The following is a 23,577-nucleotide window of genomic DNA, read 5'->3' on the forward strand; positions in this document are numbered from 1 at the left end:
TACGTGTATGTAAACTGAACTTTTATTGCACCTACAGTATTTAGAGCTACATTGTATTTCAGGGCAAATAAACCTACAGCCTTACATCAGCAATTGTAAAAAACTTGAAAAACAACTGAAGGTATGTTCTTCAATTTTCAAGTTGACTTTTCAAGTTCTTGAGTTGAAGTTGACTTTTTGAGTTCACTTTTTTCTTTTTAACTTTTTGATATTTTCAAGTTGACCTCCCCATTTGACCAGTTAAAGCCCCAAGCAGCAGAATCGTTTCACAACTTTGTCAGTAAAGCCCATGTTGAAACCCAGTTTGGAACAGTAAACATGTACATGTCAATACAGATCTATAAACTGACTACGGTACATTTATATATCGCACTTTCCCAATTAGTAGCCAATACATTATTACATGTAATGCTTTGAAGATAATTTTATTTGCATAAAAAATGCATATTACTAGGCGCTCAAAACGAGATACAGGTACATGTATGATAGACTTTTAAAAGTTATACATATGATCGTTTCCATACAGCAAATTAGAAAATTATACACTTCTGGTGTTGAACCATGCATGCCTATGATTTAAAATACGTGTACCGGTACATGCATGTGAAACGCTTCTCAAATAATTACGAAAAACCTCAGTCTTCATCAGTGCTTTCTTGTAATGAAGAAGAGACAGAAATGGCAAACATATTACAGCTCCTGTTGATAACATGATGTGCAGATCAGTGTGGCATCTTCGTAGGATTACTGAAAACGCATACATGTACTGTGCGCTGCAGTTCGTGTACGCATGGAAGCCCACTACATTCCATGCAAGTGCGCAGTTTCGGTACATGTGTGTGTACATGAATCTTAACGTGACCATTAGTAAATGCTATGCTGTGCTCAAGAAGTACATGTAGTTATTCTGTGGAGTGATGTGTATCATTAATATAATAAAGTAATCTATCCTGCCGTAATTCATGCTTTCAAACTCATGTAAAGCAGGTAAGTTGCTCTCGATATTATCACATGCACACTTTACATTGATCATCCAACATGTATGTAGTCAGGCGTACAGTGTAAGAAAGTGAGAATACACTAAAAATCCTGACATTCTAGGAGCAACACTCACTTGACTCAATATGTATTGATTTATCATGCCCAAGCTACCAGCATGTACATGTAATTTATGTGATATGTGGAGCTATTTGACTTAGAGGAATAATACGTGTACGCTAAATTGGATCTACATGTCATGAACATCTACATAAGTAGTGTACTCATTGTTTTACCAGTGTATTATGGGCACTTTGGTTACATTCATTTTCTATTTTTTCCAATAAAATGATTTTTCTTCAAAGGTAAAGTTGGAAGCCTCTGGTACCATTCATCATGTACCAAAAACGGATTTCATATTCGAGTATCAAGTTGACTTTACAAGTTTTAAGTTGAATCTTGGAGTTCCGAGTTGACTTTTGAAGTTTTGAGTTGATTGCTCGAGATTCCAGCTGACGTTTGAGTTCACCCCAGTTTATCGAGTTGATCCTTTACCACTTAACAATTCAGAGCCCTGACCAGCTGAATCGTGTCACAAGTCAGCGAAGCCTGTTCCTACATGTAGCTTAGAATAATAATTATACCTGAAATATAGTAATAATCGCTGTGTTAGAACATTCTACACCTTTCCACATGTCATCCAGGATTTTTTAGGAGAACAGAAAATATTTCATTAAAATGACGGTTAAATATTTCACTTCTGATTTATTCCGACTGACTCAACCCTAGTCGTAGTAGCCGGGCCATCTACTCCTGCATCTGTCAAAATCAATCAAATTTATTCTATGGCCGATGATGCTCTTTCCCCCAAATATCTACATTTGTGTCAACATCAACAGTCTAACTTTTACAGAAAAAGTGTTGCCATATATTACAGCTCAATCTCAGTATCATTCAATTCATTACACTCCATGAACCCGGAAAAAGGACTCCACTACGGTTATTTTTCTGTCTGGTTTGACTTACTTGCAATTACACACGCACGCGTGCCTCTATCAAGCCCCTTTACAGAAGGAGGTACTGACTGACGAAGACACACATTTGTACATAGGAATGAAACTAGTAAACAGTCTAAAAAACACATGCAAAGGCTCTTCAAACGTGTGTAAAATGAAACTGAGACCCGTGAAGTCAATGCAGGCATACTCAGTTTTGAAGATGTGCGAGGAAACTCTCGAAAAACTTTCTGAAAAATGCAGCTGAATCAGTCGTGGGCAGATAGATATCCCACTCCCCACGTACTCCACAGACAGGATGGAATTCGAACTCGAGTCACAGGGGTGGAAAGCTAGAGAGAGTCCCCGTACTCTTCACCAGTAATGGTGCACAATGATCTTGGGCACTTGGATTTCCTCCCTGAGTTCCTCCTTCTCCTCATACCGGAAGTAAGAGACAAATGCCAGTTTGGTGGCGCTCATCAAAGCCTTGTGAAATCGAACGTCTTCTACTTCAGAATCATCATCATGCATCATGGGTCTCACCTCCCTGACCAACTTGAAGCCACCAGCAGCGCTGAGTGTGCACAAGAACATTCTTGCATCACGGTAATCAGCAGCGATGATTTTGTTGCCGTGGAGGCAGGGCACAGTCAACTTCAAGATGTCTTCAAAGTATTTATCCTCTTTAAAGCTTCTTGTATCACCACAGTAGCTCCCGTCCAAGCCAAACATGCCCAACACTCCATATTTTGACCGAGCTACAATAAATGCATTACCCGGATCAAAGTGATACAACATCCGACCGCTAACTCTGAGGGTATCTTCTTTATCGAAAAGGTGGGCACTGGGACAGTCAAAGGCCTCCATGAGCTGCCCTGATGACAAGTTCCACGTTTTCATGACAGGGTAATTTTTTTTGTTGGTGCCGATGACAATCCCGTCACCAAGATGGCAGGACACCAAACAGTTCAACCCTGTGTTGACTGTACGCAGATGCGATCCACTTTGGGCATCCCACAAGCAAATTATTTTGGATTTGTATGCAGCGGCAACTATCTTGTCACGATAGTCAACATGAATAAGGGGGGAGCGTCCCGAGCCGTAACGGAGGCGGAAACTGGAGGTACGTGTATCTCCAGACCCAAACACTTTGATTTCATTTTTTACTTTATTTGCCTTAGCACTGTTTCGCTGTAGCTGTTCTGCCCCCCTATTACCATCATCAAAATCTTCATTGTCTTCTCTATCACTTTTATTATCCCCACCATCACCTCTGTCATCATCACCATTTTCACCCTCACTTTCCTCTTCACCACTACTATCATCATACACATGACGTTCGTCTTCTGGATGGGCCGTGCTGACGATAATTTCACCATCAAAGAGGACATGAGTCACTTCCTGATAAAACTTTCCCAGCACTCGCAGCTTCTCTCCGGTCTGGGCAGAGAAGGTTCGGATCCGGCCATCCATGCATCCTACGGCTACAATACCATTCCTCACCTTCAACGAATTTGCACTCCAGCTACATGTAGCATTCACCACAACGGTGTGATGACAAATCCCTGTTGCCATGTCCCAGATCTTCAGGGTGTCATTCGAGAGACTTGCAACCAGGCAGTCTCCTTCAGCATCAAAACCACTCACCGTCAAACCATCAATTTTGTTTGGATCCAACAACTCGGACTCAACAGCCTCATAATAATATTCACGACAGCCGGCTGCTCCGAACTCAAAGGAGACAGTGTGGCAACGGTTGTTGATCCAGTTGGTCTCAAGGTGCTGCGCTCTCATGTACACTTCCTTCCATTTGCAGGTCTGGGCCAGCGTAGGCCAGTCGGGACCAGCTACAACCACTTCCGTCGGGAAAGCGACTCTAGTGTTGCCCGCCGGCAGAGCAATTGACTCTTCCTTGCAAAGATCTTCTGTGGTACCAAAGCGCTCCCAACTTCTACGCTGGCAAAGAGAACGCCAAAGGGCATCCTGATTGACCATATCTCTACAGGATCGATTACAAAGTGCCATGTGGCACAGATCTTGGGCTGAGAGATACTGGAGTATGCCATACTGCAATTCTGTTGGTAATTCCAGTAAGTTGTCATATAGTGAGGGAGACTCCATCATAAGAGGTTGTGTGTTTTGAAAACTGCCAGGGAGAAAAACAGGAAACAGTTATAAATTGTAAACAATGGACAACACATGTGTTTGTTATGGAGCCCTAAGTTCATATTCATCATCCCTTCATATTCAAAGGCAGAATCAGGGAACAGACTACATGCAGTAACTTTTGTTTTTCCTCCTATGCGAGTAAAGACAAATCTGACGTAAGATTTAGAACTGCAGAGGAAACCCACATCCAATTTGACGCTCGTCATCAGGGATACCTAGTACAACCTTAATCCCACTGCTAGTTCGTGTCCCTCAGTGTGGAATGCTTGGGTGTTACTTCACTTTGTCCAGCCTTTCTTTATGAAGGTATATCATGAGTAACCCACACAGAAAGTTAAGCGTACTGTTCCACACTGGATGGTAAGGTCCGAGGTACAAGACGCACACATTTTGTTGTGAACTAGTCCAGCATTTCTGGACCTCTTCCAGCTAAATGTGCCACTGTAAACCCACCGATCACACATAACGTATTTTGCTTTTAACTAGGTGCATGTAAATATTTTACTTCATCTGTGAAGTTATGGTAATGTTCAGCGTATATTCACCTCCGGTTCTGTTTTGGCTATTTTTGGTAAATGTGGCCTTAAACTTTTAATTGGGGTTTGTAAACCTATAAGTAGGATCTGGGCCCTGGGTTTCGAATTTGGCAGGTGGTAACATGTTGTGACTCGCTGTGCCTCTCCCAATTCAGCCGTACATGGATACCTTTGAGGGAGATAGGTTATTGTTTTAATTAAACTACCTATATTTGTGCCTGATCTAGTTCTGGCAGCATCAGGCTTGAATACTCAAAAGTATGGAATTCCATATCTGCCGCGCGTCACCCGTCGTGCGTCGCCTTTCTAAAAATCCAACCAATAGGGAAAAAAATTCCCGCAAAAATGTTCAGACAAACTTATCCGCAGTACAATTCACTCTTTCCTCCTAGACCTACATGTATAAAAATGTGCTGACTTGTTTTCACGACATTCAAAAAAGAATATCTGCCAGCTGATACAGACATCCTATATTTTCCTCTCAATTTCACCTTGAAATCTACAAATAGGCCTACTAGAGAGCAAATTGTTTTTGTCAATTGTGCTTTGGAAAAGTAACTGTTTATTGAATGTTAGGGGGCAATTATCACTTGGTTTAATTTTCAGAAAATACGACGTGTTGGTTTTTGTGGGTGTGTATGCCATGGTGGATAGACCAACGAGAACAGGTTGTCCAGCATATTAGCACTATTTATGGGGCTAACAAAATAACATAAATGCAACTCAAGTCATGTCTAATTTTGGAGTATACAGCAGATTTTATCGAAAGGAATACGATTAATGTTGAATGTTGAATTAGTTCGTCCCTTATAAAAGACATTAAGAAATCAAACACTGTAATTTATTGTATACATTCAGATCAAAGTTTCTCTTGTATTTCCCGGGGTATGATCTGTTAGGATCCGTGGAAGGACAGACAGGCATGGAAGATCGATCGAACAAGTATGTGAAAAGATCAAGCGTCAAAGTAAAAAATAGTACTGCGCAAGCGTGACAGAAAAAAATACGACGCACGAAGGGCGATGCACGACGGTGTCGGAATTGCTCAGATGCTGTGAGCGTCGTGAAGGGGAGTTGCACTCAAACAGATACTGTTAAATATACTGTGCATTTTGCATGTACAAAAAACAACTGCATTTGCCTTGGATGGGTCTTTTGGTTCAGTTCTCAAAACTTATGATAGAAATAGCTCAAGGCAGCGAGGTACTACGCAGTCACTTATTCAAGATTTGATCATTGGACGCAGTCTACCATGCACTCTCTATTGTGGAGAATCCACGTTTCCCATTTTTCAGGGTTCTTGATGAAAGATACACCCCTGTAGCTCGGTCGACCATCTGCATAATGAGGGTATTTCCACCGTCACGGACGTTACATTCATCGACAATTTCAAACATTTAATTGATAAACAAATCTATTTGCAATTGGAAGAACAGTTTATTTCTTCTTACACTTGTAGAACACATTTTAGTGTTTAACATAATAAAATTATATTTTTATAGCTTTATTAGGTAATTAACCACAAGCGTTGGAAGCGTGCGTTACGGACGTTACACATTATGACATGGCTTTTTTGCATATTGAACATAACGGTAAAACTCTGTGTAGTTAGTTACTTCCGTATTTTTCACCACCTATTCCCAAATAGGTCTGACTTCACTCTCTGTTATCGTAAACAGCAAGTTTGAATTAAACATTTTCTATTGTCAAAGTGGGCTAATTAAGTTGTTACGGACGTGACGTATTGGTGTTACGGACGTTACGTGTATGAAAATGCAAGGGAACAACATCTATTGACAACTTTCTTTTAAACATACATTTGTGTATACATCCAAGTAATTAATATTAAGTGGTGATGCTACAAGGACAGGGAAAGAATATCCTCCGTTTGAGGTTCTTGTACACCCCTACACCCCTCAGACACACCCCTCAGACACACCCCCACACCCCTCAGACACACCCCTACATCCCTCAGACACACCCCTACACCCCTCAGACACACCCCTACACCCCTCAGACACACCCCTACACCCCTCAGACACACCCCTACACCCCTCAGACACACCCCTACACCCATCAGACACACCCCTACACCCCTCAGACACACCCCTACACCCCTCAGACACACCCCCACACCCCTCAGACACACCCCTACACCCCTCAGACACACCCCTACACCCCTCAGACACACCCCTACACCCCTCAGACACACCCCTACACAACTTGAACTTGAAAAAGGTAAATAGTCACTTTCTGCTAAAACAAAATCGGGTACAATTAAACCTGGTGGAATCAGTTTTCCACACCACTCGTAACAGACGGATAAAAAAGTAGTTTTACAATGTTTTGATTTTTGCTTTTCTAAGGGTGTTAATTCTCTTGTACGTTGGAGAGAAGCCATTCTGTTTATTTTAGCTTTGAGTTCTCGATGTTTTCGAACTCTGTTACCAACATTGGTGCTCTGATCGCTAAGCTCTTGTGGTGTCATTTTTTTTCTGACGTTCTTGCGGTTTCCGTAAGACAACTTTCTTCTTTTCTTCGTCAAGCTTTTCAGGATTGTTTTTAAGTCTCTTACAATACTCCCAGGACTCGCTCTTTACTGGTCTTCCCATTCTGAAAATAATAATTGGGACCATTGAATTTTGTTACAATTACTGAAATTTGAAGTTATTTTTTTTTCTTAAAAAATGATAATCAAATGAATATTACGAAGCATTATACAGTAAAAGAGATTTAATAAGAGGGTAAACCAAACAGAGTTAAAAGAATTATGGTTAGCCTAAATTGTTTGTCTGATGCATGAAAAGGAATATTACAATGTAGTTTATTGACTATAGCCACAATAAAATTATATTTTAATCAACTCTAATGATGCAGGATCTACATGTATAATGATTAAATTTTCATTTTTTTTCTTCTAGAATATGGATTCATATTTGATATTGAGAAATGTATCTACTGGTACATTTATTGGCCTGTGTACACACAGAACATGTTTTCTTAAAACTTTTTATAGGCTAATATAGGCCTACCCACTATGGCTTGAGTGTTTCATGATACACAATTGAATTATTTGCAATTCATCTACAATACTCAAAGATAATGTTTAATGATAAAAATGAGAACACTCACCTGAATATCAGAAGAAAAGATATAACATTTTACTCTAGAGGGCTGTCCAAATATTGTCAGCTCAACATGTGCTCATCAATATCCATATGTGTTCATCTTGAAGGGTAGTCTACTAATTCAAGCCTCATTGAAAAGAGTGTAAAATCAGCACTGTTCAGGGCCCAATAACATGCATACCAACATCCCTGAGATTTCACAAACACAAATGGAATTATTCAATTGTCTGGTTCCTAATCTTTCAATTTCTTTTCCATTTTTTTGTGGGTTTACCAATTACATTTTTAATTATTCCCACAAAACAAAATCACCCGGAAAAGTGATTTTCCCGTAGTCTGATTGGAGCCATTTTTCAAGCGGCAACCCTCAACTTTCTCACGCACTTAAGACTGTTTTTGGCATTGTGGTCTCATATGAAAGCTGAAAGACCCAGGGAGTTGATCCTGGCAACGATTTGCACAATCTCACCATTTTGGGGGCCAAACAATTTCCTTTTTCAAAAGATTCTGTGGGGGCACTGTTAATGCTAATGAGCTGGCCTGAAATTCTCACTTGAATTAGTGGTTTGCACCCTGAAAAGTGACCACATGACCTTGTGACCTCAGGGTCATGAGTTATGCTGCAGGCACTCCCAGGGTGTAACAGCAAAGGACAAAACATTCGGGATGATATCTTATGTAGGTGGTGACAAATAAAGCTCTATCGTGTCCTAAGTAAAGCTGTAACGTCCGTAATGTAACGTCCGTTAACGCTCGTTAGCCTATTTCTAATTATCACAATTGAAACATTTTTACTCTCTAAGTTAACCCATAGTAAGTTGGCAGTAAATATGTGGTATGATGAAAGTCAGTCAATTATTTTTCATTGTAGCTAAAAAATGCATAAAAATACATGAAGTGTTACATACGTTACACAGTTCAATTGAAAAATGGAACGGGAAGTTATTTACGCATATTTGACTTGGCTGATGAGATTTTTATTCTTTTTTCATTCATCTGAAGCTTGCTTTCTTATATCCAATATCTCAAATAACAATCTCACGGCAATTTTAAAGAGATAAATGAAGAATTTTTATGGCATCCTTCATTTCCTTGATTATTTTTGGATACATCGCATTTTGGCACACCCACATTCAGACAATATAATTAGTAAAGCGCACATTCTGAGGTAAAATCTTTTCAGATTCATTACATATAGGTATACCCCTAACAAACCATAGAGGAGAAAAAAATACCACCAATTTGGAATTTTGGCATTCATGTCACAGTTGGCGTGGAATTGCCCATGAGCAAGCTTCCACGGATAATGGAGACTGGTAAATGCGAGATCATCCAAAAGGTGTCTTGTGTATCAGTCACAGTAGACATTATTACTATTGATATGAAAAAAGGATTCTAAAGTACAAAGTGTTCAGCAGTAATAATTAAACCTGAGGTGCATTCAGATTTCTTTCAAGCCATTTCTTCAACGCTCGTGTTTTTGTTTTGTGATTCAACTAATGTACAAGTTTTTAGTCTGGTCTCAGTCTTGGCATCAGATATGGTTAAGGTTTGGGTTTTAACAGCAGGTTATAAGGTGACTGGGTAAGGTTTCTATTTCAGTACGTCTTTATTTACACGTAGGCTTACAGTCTTGCTTTTTTTGCTCAATTTTGATATCTCGGGGTTTCGTTATATGTACTTAATTACGTCTTTGGCAAAGGTTTCTGCACAGGTATTCATAAGCCACATTGTTTGTTTAGAAACAATAATAATCATTGCAAATTATGCATCGACATTTTCACTGACATGAATAAAAGGTGTAAATATCGTTGCGTATCTCTGATCCTGTTATTCATTCTATGTTGCACTTATGCCTAAAAGTTTTCTTCATCACCACGGGCCTCGAGCTTGACCAAGAGAGGGTACGCTCATCCTAGCAACCGTGACTCCTCTTGCGGTACTCAGGGTGCACCCTCGCAAAAAGGCCCTAAATATGTCCGCCGAGCTCATTAATAAAAGTTATACACTCAAAATATTCTATATTACAGAGTCCTGAGAGCCATGAAATTGAGGAATTGGAGAAATATGGCACTGAACCCCTGGCCCGGACTCTGGGCTTCAAATTCTGAGTAATTTGGATGCAGTTGCGTCCGAAAATGGCACTATTTGGCCGTTTTGCACAGGGATGGTTTTTCAAAATGGCTACTTTTCTGGGCAGGGACATTTTCTTCATTTAAGGGGTGGTCTGCTTCTGGTGAAAATTTCTCAAAAATTCATTGGTCAACCCCCCGAAAATTGAAAGGAAAATGAGTAGTGCACCCCGTCTGTATAGTCGATATTACGTAATCATTTCGAGCCTCTCGACCAATCAGAACGCTGGATTTGGCCTCATTAGCATAATTTGAGGAGCCGGCTCCTCATCGGACCGTTCCATGTTTGGTCAACGAGTAGGGGCGTTCTTGTGTGTGAGGGGTGTACTTATGAAAAAAATTCTTTAGATTTCTACTTTATGTGTGCGTAGTGTATAAGGTAATCATAAAATACATAAAACAGCTCCCATACCCGGTGGTATTTTTTTCTATTTATATTTAGTGTAGGATTTACGTTCACATATGTACTAACGTATTTTTCGGAGGTGGTGTGCTGTATTTTTAATAAATAAAAAGTATCTTATAGGAAATATAAATAGGAAATACGAATAAGATGCATACACAAGTAGTGGAGGGGGGGACTTTTTATAGTACACTTTTTATAGTATACTTTTTATAGTACACTTTTTTTATAGTACAGTTGTTAGAGTACACTGTGTAGAGTACAATAATGGTAGTACACTGTTTTAGGGTACACTAGATAGATCTAGATAATAGACTGTACGTAGTGGCTGAGCTACTAGGGACAATAAAGTCTTCTTCTCGTATCGATCGAATCTCGGTAGCCATAGTAAGCTAAACCCAAAGACCGCTAGCATGTGGGCGCCCTCTCTTCCTTAGTGTCCAAAGGGTTAAGTCAGACCAACGCTCACTTGCAACGTACACAATGTAATCATTAACACAATAGTCCGCCGACACAGCTCAGCCACTACGTACAGTCTATTATCTAGAGATTATCTCTCTCATTAACCGGCGGCACGAGCCGCCTATTGTCCGAAACCAAACACCCACGGTTTGTTAGGATTAGTACTCCCAATCCGATAATTGCTTTCGGAGCAGTCGACCCACGGACTGTTGTGTAAGGATTATAATCCCTTTGTTTACGTCCGGACCTCCAGCCGGGCCATGGGTCTATTGGGGAACATTTTAAGATTTTGGGTCAACGTGTACCCTAAAACAGTGTACTACCATTATTGTACTCTAACAACTGTACTATAAAAAAGTGTACTATAAAAAGTGTACTATAAAAAGTCCCCCCCCACCACTACTTGTGTATGCATCTTATTCGTATTTCCTATTTATATTTCCTATAAGATACTTTTTATTTATTAAAAATACAGCACACCACCTCCGAAAAATACGTTACTACATATGTGAACGTAAATCCTACACTAAATATAAATAGAAAAAAATACCACCGGGTATGGGAGCTGTTTTATGTATTTTATGATTACATTATACACTAGGCACACATAAAGTAGAAATCTAAAGAATTTTTTTTCATAAGTACACCCCTCACACACAAGAACGCCCCTACTCGTTGACCAAACATGGAACGGTCCGATGAGGAGCCGGCTCCTCAAATTATGCTAATGAGGCCAAATCCAGCGTTCTGATTGGTCGAGAGGCTCGAAATGATTACGTAATATCGACTATACAGACGGGGTGCACTACTAAAATGAAAGGGGACAAGTCGATCATCGTATTTCTGTGCAGCCTGGACACCTGTGAGAGTTGTGAGTGTTTTTAAAATTATTGCAAAGTGTGGGGATTTATCACTGCAGTCTATGGGAATTTATTTGTAGTGGTGCACCCTATAGATCTTGAAAATGGTGGCGGCCATGTTGTTCTGACTGGGATTTAAACATTTGCCTTCTGCAGCTGTTTCTCTCAACTAAGCTGAAATGGACATAATTAACATGAAATAGACAGGAAAACAAATTCTTTGACACTCTGTACCTCTGATTTTGAGGTTTTTATTGCAAAAACACCACAATGGAGTAAGCATGTACATGGCTGTACTGCTGGAAAATTGTAAACAGAGAGTCTTTTACCTCAGTCACTGCTTGTTCTTTTCTGTCTTCTTTGGGCTATTCTTTTACAGTATTATTGAAATTGTACACAGAAAAGACATATTTTTTTATTCAGTCAGTTAAAAATCACTCAAGTCTACTTTTGGATTGGTGGCGAATATCCTGTATAGACTTGACTTAGTTTGGACAGCATGGACGATGTGTGGCTTGTCCAAGGTAAGAAGTTTGAAAACACAGCGCAAAATGGCCGAACTGGAGTTATGGTGCAAACGAGTCAAGCTGATAATTGCCAAAAAAAGCAGACTGGAGTCGTGGAAAGGATGCCTTATTTGGCATGGGTGTGTGAGAAGGATTGGAGAGCAGGAGCGGGTGACATATGGAATGATTTCTGTAAAAATGCTCGGCTCGAACAAACGCACTCTGAAGACTGTACACAGGGTGGCTTACATGGTACACACTGGAAACTTTAAATCTGCCACGGCAGTGCGATGTAAGTCACCTGTGCCATAATTCATTGTGTGTCTGCTTCGGCCATCATTCCCTGGAAACAAGAGCACAAAATAATGCCCTAAAAGTGTGCAAAAGACGGCATAGGTGCCAAGGGCACGGTGGGCTCAGGGACTGCATCATTTGAGTTTAAGCCTCTGAAAGGTAGTTTTGCTGTTGACATTCCAAAAAAATTAGTCAGTGTTGCAATACCTTACTTTTTTGGAAAACGTTTGCAGTAATTATGTTCACTTTGGATGAGGAGCCAGTCAGTGTTTGTGTCACACTTCAAATCATCATTTGGCTTGGGATCTAGTTGGCCACGTTTGTAAAGTGGCTGCGTGGTATAGTACAGATGGAACCTTTGTGAACGCAACTGAGCCCTGTGTGATCTGTATTGCTGACTTTTTGCACGTTTGGCATGATACTCCTGTTTCTTATCCATTTCAGCAAGGGCTTTGGCAGCTGGCGAGCCACCAGTTATTGGGCAACCTGCAGCTCTACACTTTCGGACTATTGAATTGGCGTGTCCGTTATTGACCAAGGTGCACTGCGCTGTGATCCCTACAAGTTCCATTTCTTGAGAAGGTTTGTGTTCCTTTTGGGTTGGTTACAGAAAAGGCGTGATTCATAGATTCAGCTTTCTGAGTACTGGTACCATATTTAGTTTTGTCCATGGCTTCTTGGCAAAGTCTCTTGCGTACTCTGAGAAGAGTCTGTTCGTCACAAGTTGACAATTTCAGTTTGCCACGGGCATTGACTGGCAGGTATGGAAATTTATATTTACTACCCCTACAAATTGGTGACCACTTTTTGCAAAGGTCGTGATTTCCCATGTAACATTGAGCGATTGCACTTTCTGCATTTGCAGACATGGTTTTCATTTTGGAAGAGTCCCCACCACTGTTTTTGAGTATGGCAGCAGCCTCGGCCTGTGCCCTGTGGCTGACATCATCGGCAAATCGATCCTGCAGCTTTGTTTTTTCCTTTTTAGTTTGGCCTGGAAACATCTCTGGACTGAATTTGCACGACTTAAGGCTGCACAGAGGGATCGGTTTAAATGAGGGGGGTCTAATAAATGCTCGGTTTCCATACCTGCAGTCTTACTTTGCATATGGGAGCTTACACCTTCTGCCAGACAACCATCGGCATCGGTTGTCACTCTATTTACAAAAAGAGGTTCTTTACAGTTTAAAGTTTTTGTGCACACTGAATGCCGCCTTCACGTTCGTCTCCCATGTTGTAGTTCGCTAGGCGAGTGGCTGTGCATTTCCCGGCATGCTTGTGATCCTCTGCTTTGGAACTGTCACATTTTTTTGCATAGTTTGTTCTCGTGGTGATACATGATGACATATTTGCTGGTTGTGACATTTTCACAGACAACATCTCTTGTCTGCGTTGCTGGGATGAAGGGTGTTTTCTTGCGACAGTTTCGAAGAGGATTGTTATATTGTCTGTCGGTCTCCACTGCAACTGGACTTTCTCGCTCGTAACCCTGCAGTTCATGAATGTCTTTCACGATTGTTCTCTTGTTGCACATGTCTCTTTCATTTTCTGCGGTGATAATTTCACCGCATTTGTTTGATGTGTTTTGCAGGGTACTCACCGAAGGAACAGTCGTGTCCATTGCTGACAAGAGCCTCCTTGCACCAGCTGTTGAAATTCCAGTGTTGTACAGGCCCACCGAGAGCGCCATGTTTGGAGCGGCGGTCCGTCGTCCTCGCCCCCTCTGTGGAATCTCCGTGAACAGTTTTCTCTTCTCGCTGCAAAACCCACACTTCTGGCAGGACATTATCTCAGACACGCCCAAACCTCGACGCTCCTCAGCATCTGGCATCAGTGTGGGGCGGCCATCGCAATCTGGATGCACCTGTTGGTGATCTAGAATAGCCTGGGCACCCAGGTCCACTGCAGAATGGATGTCGACAAACCGGTATGTCGCTCGGACCTCTCCTTCGGACTGATCCGCTGCTCCCTGGCACTTGACTTCTGCATTCGTCTTGTGTTGGAGGTTGTCAAGAGGAGAAGTCTCGGCAGTGGTTTAATAAATCTTCAGCTGGGAGTTGGAGGCAATCAAATGGACAGCCACATCTGAGAATTAAGACATGTCATCAAAGGCCCATTGTGCGCACTTGTAGATTTTCCAAGAATGTCTAGTTGCTGAAATAAACTTTCACAAATGTCCTGTAATCTTTAATATGTCAACAGTCACCTGTAAAATACAGAGAACCTTGTTCAATTCAACAATATGTGTTTAAGCTGTGCTGAAAACTACTTAGACACCCCCCACTTTTTAACCTCCCTCCGCCCCTAAAGTGGAAATAAATCACATCAAAATGAACCCAGATGGACCCAAAAATAACATGCATGCGTAAATGAGGGAAAATTTCTCTCAATTGGATGTGGAAAGGACAGAATTGAGTGCCCTCATGATACCCAAGACATGCACAGCAGTCGTGCTTTCCCATTGAAACAACTGGGAAACACCATAGCCACACCCCTACACCTTAAGCCCTGTGGTTTCTCAGAGGAACAGTACTTTTTGAATTTTTTTGCAGAAAATTACTTCCCAGATAATTCTGCTTCCACTGATTGGACTCTCATGCCAAAATATGAAAGTTGCCTGCTATTAAAGGGTGCACCCTTGCAAAAAAGCCCTAAATATGTCCGCCGAGCTCATTAATAAAAGTTACACACTCAAAATATTCCTCTATTAGAGAGTCCCTCACAGGTGTTCAGGCTGCACAGAAAAATGATGTTCCACATGTCCTCTTTCATTTTCCTTTCAATTTTGGGGGGGGGGTTGACCAATGAATTTTTGAGAAATTTTCACCAGAAGCAGACCACCCCTAAAATGCAGAAAATGTCCCTGTCCAGAAAAGTAGCCATTTTGAAAAACCCTCCCTCAGCAAAATGGCTCAAATAGTGCCACTTTCAAACCCGATTGCATCCAAATAGCTCAGAATTGGAAGCCCTGAGTCCGGCCCAGAGGTCCAGTCTCATATTTCTTGAAGTCCTCAGTTGCATGGCTCTCAGGACCCTCTAATATAGAATATTTTGAGTGTATAACTTTTATTAATGAGCTCGGCAGACATATTTCTGGCCTAAATACGAGGGTGCAAAAGTGTTGACAGATAAACACAACTTTTATTCTATTACTTTCTGCTTTACATTTCCAGCAAAGTTCGAAAACTAAAAAATTACTATAATTTAAATGCCAACAAATTCACACACACATCCATTAAGTCTTTTCACAAACACTGGTACTAATAAACATTAAATACATGTTTATGATTTTCATTAAAATATAAACTAATCTTATTTTAGTTTCATAAAGCATTGAGAGGAGAAGAAATACACTCAGCTACACACCTGTCAGGTCATGGATTTTGTCTTTAGCTGCATCTGTGCCGTCCCACTCATGAAATCCACGAGTGCACTTGAGGTTCTCCTGTACGCGGGTACAGTATCTGGTTCCATGCACTGGTCTTTTGTCTATGTGTGTCCAATGCAGGGTTCTCTGTAGAAAGATGTCTAGGTACTAGCCTCAGTACTAGTCATGTAACATAGCATGGACAACATTACATGATATGCATGAGCTCCTGGGCCAGTGCACGGCATGTAAACCTATCTGTTCAGAAAAATTGACTTGAATCTGTCAATGTACATGCACTTTCTCAGTTTTCTGCTTTGGGATCAGCTGGCCTGAGATGTTGTGATCAGCAGGTGCTACTGGAGTCTGTACAGGTACCTGCATCTTATATTCCTTGTTTTCCTTATTGTAGTCCCCTCCTGTGATCAGAACGGGTTCATTACACTTCTTCCCATCCTCAAAATGGCAAGCACACATTCTGTTGAATTTACCTGGTTCCCATAGGAAAATGTCATGCTTGTACATGTATTTCCTAGAATAAAAACCAAATTAAGGGATAATTTAGAAAGCATGTGAGAAATGATGACCGAATGTCTAATGTCAACTGAGTTTTTATTTTAGTTGGATTGAAAATGCCAACAACTTGATAATTAAAGGTTGATTGACCGATCACACAAAAGTTGTGCAATCATAAGTAGTGGCATCCATCAGAACTCAGCAACTATCCCTACTGAAAATTACACGTAAGTCCTAACATCACTTCTGACCCAAAATACTTCATTATTTTTAAGAATAAGAGAAAGACACAACATCATAAAATCTGAGTTCCAATTGTAACTTCTAGCAAGTGTATAAAACACCATTTCTATTAGGTCACGTTATTGCTTTCTGACTACTGAAGTGAAGGGAAGAGTTTCTGGTGGCCGTAGGCCTATATCACGGAACATAGACCTAGGCCTACTGTACCACCAAAACTTTGGGTCCGACGTCCGCCCTGCTCCGAACGTGGGAGCAGTGCAGACTTCAGACCCCACAGTTCTGGGGGTAGGCTAGGCCTATATGAAACTCTTCCCGCTTAAATAATAATACTAAAGCCTACGCTGCTACTAACCTGCGATGACCCAACCTTCCCAAGCCGGTGACCTATAGTTGCATTTGCCTACTTCAAAGGGGGACAGGTTTTGTGAGAACACCCACGCATCATGGCGCATTTTTGCTTCGTTCGCCATGAACATCAAGATGATTCAGCCATTCTCTCGCCTTCCCCAAAGCTGAATGAAAGACCTTGCTAGATAGCCTAGAGCCTGAGAATGCATGCACGGACAGTATAATTTTTTAAGAGCTCAAACTTGGTACATGTACACGTACATGTACTTCAGCATGAAAGCAAGGCGGGAATGCATGCTACTAGTGTCCCAGTGCGTTGCGATCGCTCGCGTCAGTCACGGACCATTTACCCATGTGCAACCGCGAGCAGCCCCAGTGCAAATACATGTACATGTACGTCCTTGGTTCCATGTGCGTTACGGATTGTTAAAACCCCTGCAGGCGCTCTCGACTTTTTCGAAAAAAATCGCGACCACGACACGCATTATATTGCAGCATGCAACATGTACAGTGCAGCCGTGGTTATGCCGAAACGACGCGCCGACGCGGTGCTTATATCTAATTGTTTTGACGAATAAATCTTCATTTATCAATTTCAAGGAGAAACGAAGTTTTAATGAGGCAAAATTCCCTAATTTTGTGGTACACTTTTCTTAGAATGTATAGGATGAAATATCTTGAGCAGCATATTTTTAGAAAGGGTGTACCCTGACTTAAAATACAACAAGAAAACAAAGTGGTAGACAGGAATATATATTTTATTATTAGAGAAAGTATTTTCACGCTGTGGATACATGTTATAGGCAACAGAGTGCTGTGCGGTTCAGGGTAGTAGCCTATGCTGGTCCGGCAGACATAGCTGTGTGGCTAGCTGGCGGAGCCTTAGCAGCCCACTCCCGCTACGGTCAGGCCACCTGGCGGAACTTCCACCACGTGGTCAGTTGTTAAACTTCACGCGTGTGCCTTGCCTGGTGGTAAACAGTTCGATACTCTTAAATCTTAAGTTGCAATACCGTACGCTACCATGTATCAGCGGATGCCACCCTTGCTATTTATTCTACTGTGTATAATCAAAGGAAGAAGTTGTGAATAAACCAGAGTCTTACTGTCAGCCGAAAGTCCCGCTTCCTGCCATGATTTTCATTGTTGATCCTAGTATTAATTTATCCCAAAACTGGGGGAACGCGACAATGTATACAAGGTAATTGTATTGCATGAAGACCACGTGCCTGTATAATTCAGTTTTAATTATTTACTTATTTGTTTATGGTACTGCTTTGCAATTGTATTTGGATTCGGACTAAGCTATTTGGACTCAGCCCAGTAATTGGCTTCGGAGATTTGTACTCGGACTGGTCACGAGTGTACTTGGACTTGGCCCCTAAAGTATTCGGAGTGATCTGTACTCGGATTTGAGAACTCAACTCCAACACTGCCAAAAAGCCTCAACTGAGTTTACTTAAATTGAAATCTTCAAGGCTTATATTTTATGATACTGATCGTGTCGAGTCTGGGGGAAAATTACACCTGTTTCTGGACTTTAACATTAACCGTTTTCGACAATGACATCAAAGTATAACATGCATCACACTTAATCTAAATCTTGTGAATGAACAAATGGGGTCGCCCTATACAAAGTATGATACATGAAATAAGTCTGGCGGGTCGACATTTATAGAGAGTATGACAAAAACTGGTACACACGTTTAATAATTGGGTAATTTTTATCGCAGATAAAGACAACATCCATTGTCCCTTACACGCAAAAAGGAAAAGAAATCACTGATTGACCTGATAACCTATTAATTCCATCAACCAATCAATCTACATGTAACCTTTGTACATGTAACTACTGTACATGCATTAACAGAACTTTAATGCCACCCGCGGTATTTACAGCTATGAGTACCGGTGTTTCAAAGCAAACAAAGGTTGTATATGCACATGTAAAGCCTTACATTATTGAATGTACAAAGTTGGAAAACAAAATAAGATTTCTATCCTCCAAGTTTCAAATTGACTTTTCATGTTGAGTTGACTTGTCGAGTTGAAAGTTGACGTGTTATTTGAGTTTCAATTTAACTTTTACAAGTTTTCCCATTTGACCAGTGAAAGCCCTAAACAGCAAATTATTCAACAATTACATTTATTAAAGCCTGTTTCTGTTAAGCTTTCTTGGAACAGTACCAATATGGACATTGAGCACTTTCTCAATGAGCATGAACCCATACACACTGTACACCTGTGTGAACAATCCTTACAGTCCCAACCCTCCAATTTCACTGATTGCATATTACTAGCCCTAACCCTTCTCAATCCTTCACCTGTTGGAGGACTGAGGAGTGTTAGGGTTAAGGTGTACTTGTACAGGAATGGCAGAGTTACAGATTTATCATTATCAGATGCGGACTGCAACTTACAAAATGTAATAATTTTGAAAAGGTGTCAAACCTACATGTACATGTACATGTAGCTGTACCAGTACTAGTACACTGTACATGTGATTTTTATAATCATGGAAAGGAAACATTATACAATCCACTCCAAGTGGGAATGAGAGAGGGCTTATTGAAAAAGCAGTGGCAGTCCTTGGGGTATGTCATGCCTCCTGCGCATGTCAGCTTGGACGCACTGAGCATGTGTGAGCAATTTCTACAGGTATTTGAATGATTAAAGCCTTTACTTGAGTTTGGGGAACTAAAACAATAGGAAGTCCATGTACATGTACCCAACAGGAAACATTCATTTTCCTTATGAGCGTGCCTGACTTACTGTACAAGAATTAGGCATCCATCACAAATTGTAGTATGACAGGTGCTTACATGTTGGTTTAACTATCACACCAGAAAAGATACAACATACATGCATATACATTGCACATGTGGTCTGATTCAAATGGCTGTGACTTGGAAACTCAGTGCACTTCACACATTAATTTTCAGGGCACAAAAATAAAGGGTAAACACATGTACCTACCCCACACGAATACAAAGAGCATGTGCATGGTACAGGTACCATCATGTGCTTGATAAACTGAATGCAAATTTATGCCGTACCCAACATGTAAGCACCTGATGCAATATGTACAAAATGTAGTCATGTGGTGGCGGCGACAGATATGTGATGGATTGTAAAAGAGAGCCACTACAGCCCCACGTACGTGTGGGGCTAGAACAAGCCCTCACTGTTCAGGAAGTACGTACATGTACATGTAGGTAGGGGTAGCCAATGGGTTGTAACGAGTGTGTGCATGATCCTAAATGTCACTCTCAGTCATCAGACTGAGTCTATACACACCGACAGTGACAACACAACGTAGCCTAAAACAAACTTACGACAACTTGCACTTAGCATGCCTACACAAATTTACCCTCAGAAGCTCGTGTCTTTCTCCTCTAGGTCTATGCAGGTCTACCGGCACCCAAAGTTCGTTTAGCGTCGCGTACGCGTGTCACGCCCACACGTACGCATTCCAGTGCAAAGGTAAAAATCGCGCCCTCTCTCGCCGAAAACTAATTAAGTGGACACAGACTCCGTGGTGGAGTTCGGATGGCCTGTTCTTGACACGGGTTTCTTGTTCTCGCGCTCGAACGGTGGGAACACGACTCAAGACACTGTTCTCGGGACAGGGTCACACACCACCTCCTCGTCAGGGTTTACAGGAACACACGAAAAAACTCGTGAGATTTTGATTTTTGAACAGCTGTAAAAAGTAGAGAGATGGCTTCCAAAGCCATAGACAATGGGAAGTTTAGCAAAATTAACATTGATTATTTTCCTTAACACAGAAATGAATGCTCCTGTTAATATAAAAAAGAATTCAGCCCATCCAAACATTAACTCAAGAATAACGTAGCCTACATGGACGCCGCCATGTTGCTTGCCACTAACTGACTAACCGGTTGTTTGTTCCCGGCGTTCGAGCGGCCGACCAACGAACAACAAATCGAGCTGTTCGTTAACATTCGAGAACAAGCCGCCCAAACTCAGCCCAAATTCTGCCAGATTACGGAGTCTGGGTCCACTTAATTAGTTTTCGTCGAGAGAGGGCGGGTACTTGTTGTCTGCATAGCTAAATTTTAAACAAGAATTGATCTTGTGTTCTTGTTTGAATTTAAAAGGTATTGAAGGTCAGTTTCTAGGAAATTAGCCTCACCTTTCCGGTCATTGTTTCAGCAATCGGCAAGTAGGGCACTGATTCTGGCATTACGGAAAAAGTCAGCGATTGTTCCAATACCATTCTCCTCGGTACCCGTGAAATGTTTGGGGAAAATAATTCAGAATGGTTTAATTGCTGAAATTTGGGGTTCTGTTGATAATTATCGGTTTGCATATCGACCACAAATGAATTCCGAAGATGCAGTTATCGCACTGATAAATGGTGGTATTTGCAAACGGCCAGGGCTACTAAGTTGTTTTGTAGCTTTTGCTTGTGCTTTCGCCATTCAGCCGCATCTGATGGTCCAGAAATCGCTGGATCTTAATGTCAGTTCTAACATCATATTGCAGGTCAATGATTTCTTGACAAACAGGGGACAGAAGGCCCATTATATAAGACACATTCCGGCCACTGTGATTATAAAGGACTCGAGAACCTCTGGAGAGATACAGAGTTTAATTAAGTAGGGCCTATTGGGAGTCGATATTGAGAACAATGAAAGTTGTTTCATAAATGTGCTACGTCAAAGTGCAATAAGTTACAGCGACTTTTCTTTTTAAAGAAATTTATATCGTTACAAAATGTTTTATTAGTCTGCTATATGCAAAGTATTCGGACTTAGGCCCTATTGTCTTATTTATGTTTTTGGAAACATGTGAACACTGGACCGAGTTAATTAAACTGGATTGAGTAATTACAAGTGAGTAGCGTAATCAGTATTGACCAATGGCTGTACATGTCTGCTGAATAAGGTTGAAACGATTTGATTAGATGACACCCACCCACTGAAGGAGAAGTGCAAGAAGCAGCGGAGAATTCGAACCTCGCGATTCTTCAAAACATTCGTCCCTTCCGCAGTCCAATTTTTTAACGAGCAGTGTGAGCGATGACTCAGTGATGTCCATGTAAATGATATACTCTGCATATAACAGTGATACACAAGTTTTATTGCAGCTTTTACTAGAAATTATATGGGTTTTTATATGTGTGTGATATTGCTCTTGGATTTATTTTTGGTGTTTGTATTTTTGTGTTTTGTGTTTTATGTGTGTTTCTTGTCAGAAATATTTCATTAATTAACGTTTTATATCAATGTTGTGATTTTTAATTATGACGTGTATCTTAATGTGATTAGTCAATAGAATTTCCTATCAGGGAGAATAAAGTTGAATATTGAATTGAATATAAAGAGGGGAAGCAACTTTAAAAGGCCATACTGATATACATCTTTAGCATGAAAATCGCCCCCGATAGGGTATAATTTTAGCGTGTCACCCCCTCCTGCTTTTCAAATTTCCATGGCTGGGCAAGTCCTTATCTTTCGACCCCCAATCTCCGACACAGATTTACGCCACTGGATTCCTCCTCGAATTCATGTAGGTTTTCCCAGAATAGAACTTACCTTCCTAGGATCTTGTTACCTTCTTAGCAACTTTGTGGGCCTTTTTTACGCCACTCTGTGTCCGATCACAACTTGACGGGTTGGAAAACTATTGTTGAAAAATGTTGAAAAATAATTGATTCCGATAGGCTTAATGCATGGAGTAACACATTAAAAACAATTAAATTCACGACAGATTCCTTTCTGCCTCGATGAACGTCAATCTTGTAGCACAAATTTGCACAAAGTTTGGGGACCTGTGAAATGAAGTCTTTCTGTGACACACTACATTGTACATGCACAGAAACAATTTCCACTTCATAATGTGAAAAGAAACTATGCTGTGAGAATCGCAATTTGTACTATGTACGCACATGTACATGTGTGACGATGAAAATGATATACTTTGTTGAAACGGGCCAGAAAAGTTACTGACTTGAGTACGGCTACACCGAGATGTCTATTTCAAACCAATATTGGTAGAAACGATCATATTTGAAAAAGTATACACATGCATGTACACGTATTGTTCTTTTAAAACCAGTTCCATTGCTCAAATCACAGAGTGTCAGCTCTTGCGAAAGACCAGATTTTGTTTTCTTTAAATCTCCCATGATCTGTTCTCCATTACAACTGATGTCTTGCAACTTTTCATTCAAAGAGAAGTTTAAAATTGACAATCAATCGCTATTTAGACCAACACTTCAAGCTAAGTCTAGGTTGGTTTTTATGGCAATAAATATCCCTGTGTTCACTGACCTTTGAGGACTGGCCTTTCACTCTCGGTTGGAGCAAATGCTCTATAATGAATGGACCTTATTTTACGGGGAGCATTTTCCTATCTTCTGTTTCTTGAATCTGTCATGTTCAATATAATATATTAAATGGGTTGGTGTTAGACCATTTGGGTTTCCAAAGCTCCAAGCCTCATTTTTTTCAGTGTGGCTTAAAACATTGAGATACCATTGGATACCAGTACCTCATTAACAGAAAGGCCAAACTTTACTATGTTGACTTGCAAGGATTAACTGATTTCCTTTGCATCTCAAAAAGATATTCAGTTTTCTTCGTTTGAACTTTTTTATTATGGCGTTTGT

General features: G+C 40.7%; 1 protein-coding gene across 5 annotated transcripts; it reads right to left on the reverse strand.

Annotated features, from left to right (window-relative positions):
- On the reverse strand, nucleotides 1-22,589 carry LOC110978015 (uncharacterized). Of its 5 annotated transcripts, XR_015423434.1 has the most exons (3): nucleotides 20,311-21,491; nucleotides 15,833-16,365; nucleotides 11,883-14,672 (listed from the first exon to the last, which is right to left on the reverse strand). XR_015423434.1 is itself a non-coding variant. In XM_087130221.1 (2 exons), exon 2 carries the CDS (start codon nucleotides 4,098-4,100, stop codon nucleotides 2,349-2,351), a length of 1,752 nt encoding a protein of 583 aa, XP_086986347.1. In that variant the 5' UTR covers nucleotides 4,101-4,122; nucleotides 22,502-22,589; the 3' UTR covers nucleotides 1-2,348. The 5 variants fall into 5 exon arrangements, 2 of the variants coding, with proteins under 2 accessions (XP_086986347.1, XP_022088331.2); XM_087130221.1 differs by lacking the exons at nucleotides 11,883-14,672; nucleotides 15,833-16,365; nucleotides 20,311-21,491 and adding exons at nucleotides 1-4,122; nucleotides 22,502-22,589; XM_022232639.2 differs by lacking the exons at nucleotides 11,883-14,672; nucleotides 15,833-16,365 and adding an exon at nucleotides 1-4,122 and having other exon boundaries at nucleotides 20,311-20,438.
- Nucleotides 22,590-23,577: the final 988 nt, after the last annotated feature.

The sequence above is a fragment of the Acanthaster planci genome, linkage group LG20 (genome assembly GCF_054643075.1).
Source record: "Acanthaster planci isolate LZ-2023a linkage group LG20, COTS_SCS, whole genome shotgun sequence".
NCBI classification, from domain to species: domain Eukaryota; kingdom Metazoa; phylum Echinodermata; class Asteroidea; order Valvatida; family Acanthasteridae; genus Acanthaster; species Acanthaster planci.

Bases quoted from the DNA above. Each gene is read 5' to 3' on its own strand.
- LOC110978015 (XM_087130221.1), bottom strand. From the start codon at position 4,100: ATGATGGAGTCTCCCTCACTATATGACAACTTACTGGAATTACCAACA.